Here is a 6,615-nt window from a genome sequence, read left to right on the forward strand (position 1 = left end):
TCCCATTGGGGGGGGTCATAGGTCACTAGAAGCCCAAAAGAGCTTACTTGGTTATTTTCAGGTAACATAACTAATTAATGAAGGCCAGATCTAGTACTAGATCCCATGTTACCCTTCTTTAAATCCTGTGGTACCTAGCGTGGTGCCTTCAACATCAAAAGTATGTAACTGAAGTTGGTTGAATTTAATTGAATTAATGTAGAACCAGACTTAGAGAATTAAGGGGAAACATCCAGGGAATTTTTAGGAGAGATCTTTTCCACAGGCTTAATGAAGGCATCCATTTGTGAGCCCCTTACTACTTTTTGCAGGGCAGAGTCTGCTTCACTCCTTCTATAGAGCTGGAGGTGCTGAGGGAAAGATGCCCAAAGCTGTGAAGCAAAGGGGCAACATCATAGACCTATGCTTATTCTATTCAATTCAATTCAACATATCAGCAAGTTTTTATTAAATATCTATAATGTGCTTGGCACTGAAAATATAAAGATAAAAACCAAACAGTCCTTGTCCTCAAGGAGCTTATAATCTACTAGAGCAGGCCAGTTTTTGTACAACATGCAAATTACAAATGATTTTTTTTAATATTTTAAAATACAAAAAACTTTATTTAAAAGTGTAACCACCATTCTTAGCTGGAGGCTATACAAAAGCAGGTGGCAGGGGCAGCTAGGTGGCACAGTGGATAGAACTCTGGCCTTGGTGTCAGGAGGACCTGGGTTCAAATCCGGCCTCAGACACTTAATACTTAATAGCTGTATGACCTTGGGCAAGTCACTTAACCCCATTGCCTAGCCAAAAAGAAAAAACAAAACAAACAAACAAACAAACAAAAAAAAAACAAACAAGCAGGTGGCAGCCAGATTTGGTCCATGGGCTGTAATTTGCCAATCCTTGTACTAGCAGAAGATAACATGTGTACTGACAAGTAAATGCTAAATGGATACCAAGTAAATGCAACGCTATCATATTTAGAAGGGAGAGTAACAAGTGGGAGGATTAAAAGGAAAGACTTGAATTGAGCTTCAAAAGGAGATAAAAGATTCCCAAACCATCTGCTTGACTGGATCTCATCTCATTTAACTAGATTGATGGTGTGGGGAATAATCTCTGAAGTCTGTCCGCTGTTCAGATCTACTCCTCCATCATCTCCCCAGGGAAAACACCTGGAGGGGGGGTCTTCCCACTCAGGCTGCCCACCTCTGCTTGTTATTATCACCATGGCGCAAGTGTAGCCCTGATGATATTGTTTCCTGTTATAAAACAAGAACATACAATTCCATGAAATAAAATGGTCTTACAAGGATTTTCAGCTTCAAAGCCTGGGCCACATTTTCCATTGCGTTGACAGCTGTCAAAGTCGTCACTCCAGTGGTACCCAGGGGTACAGGCACACTGCCGTGGGAAGGTTTGATTGCCAGGATGAACTACTTTCAGACCTTTTCCTGAGAGGGAGAAACAGATATAAAGGCCAGATCCACTCAAACTTTTGGGGAGGGGGAGAGAGATTCTTCCTGCATCTTTACTATTGCTGCAAATTCCAAACTAAAACCATTAAAACAAAGCAGGCTGCCCTAGTCCCTGTGAGAAGATAGGATGTATACTTGAATCCTTTAGGATTCAACATATTTGTATTTAAGTCACCCAATTTCTCTTGACATTGTCACACTTTCTGTGTTAGAGTGAAGTCTCCAGAAATGTTTTCCCCAAATTTAAAAGCTTGAGTTTTTAAACATTACTCTACTACTACCACCACTGCTGCTACTACTACTACTGTTACCACTACTACTACTACTACAAGAACAAGTACTACTACTACCACTACTACTACCACCACCACCACCACCTCACATTTATATAACACTTCAAGTTTTACAGAGTGCTTTTCTTACAACTTTGAAAAATGAGGAAGGGAGAGCATTACTGTTCCAATTTTACAGATCAAGAAACTGAAGCCCAAAGATGTTTAGTGACTAACCCAGGGAGGGACACGCAGCTAGTGAGTGGAAGAGCTGGAATTCAAATTTAGGTTTCTTCAGTCTAAGAATGTGGTAACACCAGTGTTTTTTCCACTACAATACATTACAATACAATTCAATTCAACAAATATTTATTAAGTGCTTACTATGAACAGAGTTTAGTATTCTAGGCAAATGAAGAGATACTAATTTTAGTTAATATGTGATCCTCACCATTCATGGCACTTACAATCCAAAAGAGTGATATGACACATATACAAATAACTGAAATAGAGAACAGAACATGGTAAGAATATGAAGGAGGTACAAAGCACTATATGAAGTCTGAGTGGGGGAAAGTATTAATAGGGAAAGTTTTATAGAGGTAATGGCATTTGAATTGGACTTTTAAAGGAGAGATTCAACAGGTGGTGAAGGGGTGGGGACCACAAGGGAAGACATTCAGAACCAGAGAATACGATGAGTACAAGCACAGCGTTAGGGGGTGCAGGGTGGGGGGGTATATGCAACAAGTCTAGTTTGGCTAAACAAAGAGGACATCAAAGGGAACAAATGAAATAAGACCGCAGAAACAGGGAGGGGTAACAGAGAACGCCAGGCAAAGTAGCTTGAACTTGACTTGGTAGACAGAAAAGGGTCACTGAAGAATTTTGAGCAGAGGAGTGACCTGACATATATTAGGAAGATTATTGGTCTGGCAGCAGTGTACAGCATAGATAGTGGAAGGGAGAGACCAAAGAAAGAAAGACCTGATATAAGACTCCAGCAATAGTCCAGATGAGTGGTAATGTGGGCCTCCACTTAGGATGATGGTGGTGAAAAAAGAGAGAAAGAGGCAAATGTAAGAGATAGATCAGGAGTGGTATCTGTAGGACCTGGCAACTCATTAGAAATGAGAGGTAAGGGAGAAGAAAGGGTCCAAGGTAATGCCAAGGTTTGGAACATAACAGACTGGGAGAATGGTAGCACCACTCTCAGAAATAACAAAGAAGGAAGACTTGGACTTTAAGGAAAGGTGACACTCTTGGTTTGTTTGAATTACCTATGGGACATCCAGACAGACACTTCTCAAGGAAAGCTGGAGGGGTGGACCCTGATTTTGGGAGATAAGTCAGGCTGGAAATCTAGATTTGATTCTCTTCTGTATAGCCTTCATGGTTGATGTTGTGGGAAGAAATGAGATTTCAACAAGGGATGGAGATAAGTGGAAGAGAGGGAAAAAGGAAAAAAGGAGAGAGAGGGAGAGAGAGAGAGAGAGAGAGAGAGAGAGAGAGAGAGAGAGAGAGAGAGAGAGAGAGAGAGAGAGAGAGAGAGAGAGAGAGAGAGACAGAGAGAGACAGAGATAGACAGAGATAGAGAGAGACAGAGATAGAGAGAGACAGACAGAGACAGAGACAGAGACAGACAGAGACAGAGGAGAGAAAGAGAGGCAGACCGAGACAAAAGGTCAAGAGCAGAATCTTATGATATGCTCATTTTGGTGGGTTGGAAAGAGGACAAGAGCTCCCAAAGGAGACAGAAAAGTAGTGGTTAAAGAGGTAGGAGAAAAGCAGAGGTGTTTTGGAAGCCAAGGAATGGCAGGGGCCACTAGGTAAAGTCAACAAGCATTTGGCACTAAGGTGATTCATTCTTTGGCCATGGCAAAACCCATGGAACAAAGAAAACTATAAAATGTCCCTGGTTATGTGTGTCCCCTTCTAATCTTGCAATGATGATGATGGAATGGCAGAAAAGGGACAGAAGATACACAGAGTTTTCAGACCAGCTACAAAAAAAGTAATTTAACTGCTGGTGCAATGTGCTACATGTAAATTTTGGAACTTAAGGACCTAGTTTCAAATCTTGGCTCTGATACTTACTTACTTACTGTGTGTTCCTGGACACATTTGTGATACTGTGTCAAAAGGCTTAGTGAAAAGCCTTCTAAATATTTAGATAAATCCTCCACAGAGCATGTATAGGAGAAGGTATTCAAGAATCACATATGAAGACAAGGCATGGTTGGATTGTGATCCGCTGCAGTGGACATGGTACCCACTTCAGTAAGATCACAAGTCAACTAATTATGAAATATGATTGTAAAGAAGAGAAGAGAGAGATGGGACAGTCAATGGAGTCAGAGTTCTGTTTTTTTGGGGACTGGTAAAATAAACATGTTTGTAGGCATATGGAAAGGAGTAACTGGAGGAGATATGCAAGATGATAATGAAAGTGTGATTCTGGGAGCAAGATCATGGAAGAAGTGAGAGATGATGGAATCAAAGGTACAGGTGGAGGGATTAGCCTTAGTGAGGAGTAGGGATAACTCTTTTTCTATGACTTTGGGAAGAAAAAAGAGTGGGTGATGATACTGGGAAGTTTTGATGATTAAAGGAGGATAGCCGATTAAAATTTCTGTTAAACTTCTCAGTGAAGTGGGAGGCCAAGTATGGTGGCTGCTGTAAGTATTGGGGTTAGGGGATGACATTTGTGTCTTTGGTAAGACAATTACTAAGCGAAATAACATACGGGGTCAGTTGGAGTAGAGTAGAAGGATGGGAAAGATGTAGCAAAGGCCTTGCTAAGGTTTCACTTGTTCAAACTAGTTAAAGAATGCGATGTTACACTAACATTTTGGTTAATGTGAAATGGCAGATCCAATTTTGACTAAATTTTAACATAAACTCCTTGAAGGCAGGTGTTGTTTTGTTTTTTGTATTTGCAACTACATCTTTAGTATCTTACATATAGTATGCACTTAATATATGTTTCTTGAATTGAAAATGATAAATACATTTAACATTCAAAATAAACTGAAAAAAATACATTGGGCCTTCAGATTCTTGCAACTGCCTCAGGCTGAGATGTTCCGATCATTATGAAAAACTGCCTAGTTGTGTACATGTAAAATGTATTTGAGGAACTGGAGCTGGGAGGGACTATGGAGATCATCTGGTCTAATCCTTCATTTTGCAGGTGAGGAAACTGAAACTCAAGTGACTTTCCCCAAAGATTAGCTATGGTAAGTGATTTACCCAAGGGCAGTAAGGAGCAGAGCTGAGATAGGGACTCAGTCATCTGACTTAGAATCTGTTGATCTTAAACTATGTAGAGCTGAAACTTTACTGACATCATGACACATACTTGTTACACTCATTTTTGCCTAAATTCCTGATATTTATTTTACATTAGCTTGTTTCATCAAATTATAGTATAAAATGCTTTTTAAAAATCTTGTCATTTGATTTTTTTGACCATTTATATTCTGAATAAATGGAATTTTGCGGTAGTAAGCTTCATGGGTACACAGTCTTGATATTTATGTAAAGCACATAAGACAATTCAATAATTCAATAAATATTGAGGAAGCACTCACCATGTTCATGGCAATAGGGAGAGAAAAGCCAAAAATGAAACCACTCCCATTCTGGCAGAGTTTAGATTTGGAGACAAATGACTGCAAGCAAAATTATTTCTTGAGAGAAAGCCAAAGGCAGTGTGGAAAAAACAATGGATTTGTAATCTGAGGACTTGACTTCAAATTTTGGCTCTGATTCTACCTGTTTTCCCGTGCACAAGTCATTTAATCTCTCCTGGCCACAGCTTACTTGGACATCACCCCATGATGTCATTGGTCCTCTTTGAAAATGGACAAACAAGAACTTGTCTATAAAATAAGAGGGTTGGACTCAATGACCTGAGGCAGCTAGGTGGCGCCAAAGTGTACAGAGTACTGGGCCTGGAATCAGGAAGACCTGAGTTTAAATCTGACCTCAGACACTAACTAACTGTGTGATCCTGGATAAGTCATTTAACTTCTGTCTCTCTCCGTTTTCTCATCTGCAAAATGGGGATAATAATAGCACCTATATCAGGGTTGTTGTGAGGATCAAACAATATAATAATCATAAAAGCACTTGGCCAGTGTCTGGCATGTGGTAGGAACTATATAAATGCTTATTCTCTTCTCTTCACCTCTGAGGTCTACTCCATCTCTCACAATGCTATTTTGCCTGGAAGAGGCCTGCCTGCCTTACACTCCCCAATGAAAGCCACATAATTCTTGTACCTCAAGTTCCTAAAGTCTTAATTATAGCTGCAAAGAGAAGCCTGGTCCCACTGTCACACTCTTGAAGTTAATGTTTGGTGTGACTGGGGAATCCCTGCTTCCATTCATGGCCTGGCACCATGCTAAAGCTGCGGGGAAATTCCCATTTTTCCCTGTTCCTACATTGTTGTATCTGGTTCAGCCCTGCTGCTACTTACTGACATCAAAGTGAATTCTTTTTTTGTAAGGGTCCTGACTTCTTCCCCATATGTGACACTGAGAAAATGGGGCTTGGGCGTGGAGTGCTTTTGAACTGCACACTCTTAGACTGGAAGTATACCAGGCTTTTCTGAAGCATATAGGGCGTCCTAAAGAGCCCCGTGTGGGCTAAAGATTTGAGAGCTTAAAAATGCATTAAGACTTTTGAGATACCATACATAAATAATATAATATGATATGATATAATGTGATATAATATGATATACGATATGACATGATATATGATATGATATGACATAAAATACATAAACACATATATATGTAATATTCTCAATGATACTTTCTCATCCCTCTCTGAAGTATTAAAGCTGGCTTCCCAGTTTTCATCAGATT

General features: G+C 40.0%; 1 protein-coding gene across 1 annotated transcript in view; it reads right to left on the bottom strand.

The window, feature by feature from the left end:
- The window catches only part of TNFRSF11A (TNF receptor superfamily member 11a), a 114,618-nt gene that overhangs the window by 39,642 nt on the left and 68,361 nt on the right, over positions 1 to 6,615 (bottom strand). Inside the window, exon 4 of the mRNA XM_027869061.1 lies at positions 1,299 to 1,442. Within this exon, the coding sequence (XP_027724862.1) occupies positions 1,299 to 1,442 (144 nt within the window). The remainder of the gene's footprint in view (positions 1 to 1,298; positions 1,443 to 6,615) is intronic.

This window comes from Vombatus ursinus, unplaced genomic scaffold (genome assembly GCF_900497805.2).
Source record: "Vombatus ursinus unplaced genomic scaffold, bare-nosed wombat genome assembly UNPS02014791.1, whole genome shotgun sequence".
NCBI lineage: Eukaryota > Metazoa > Chordata > Mammalia > Diprotodontia > Vombatidae > Vombatus > Vombatus ursinus.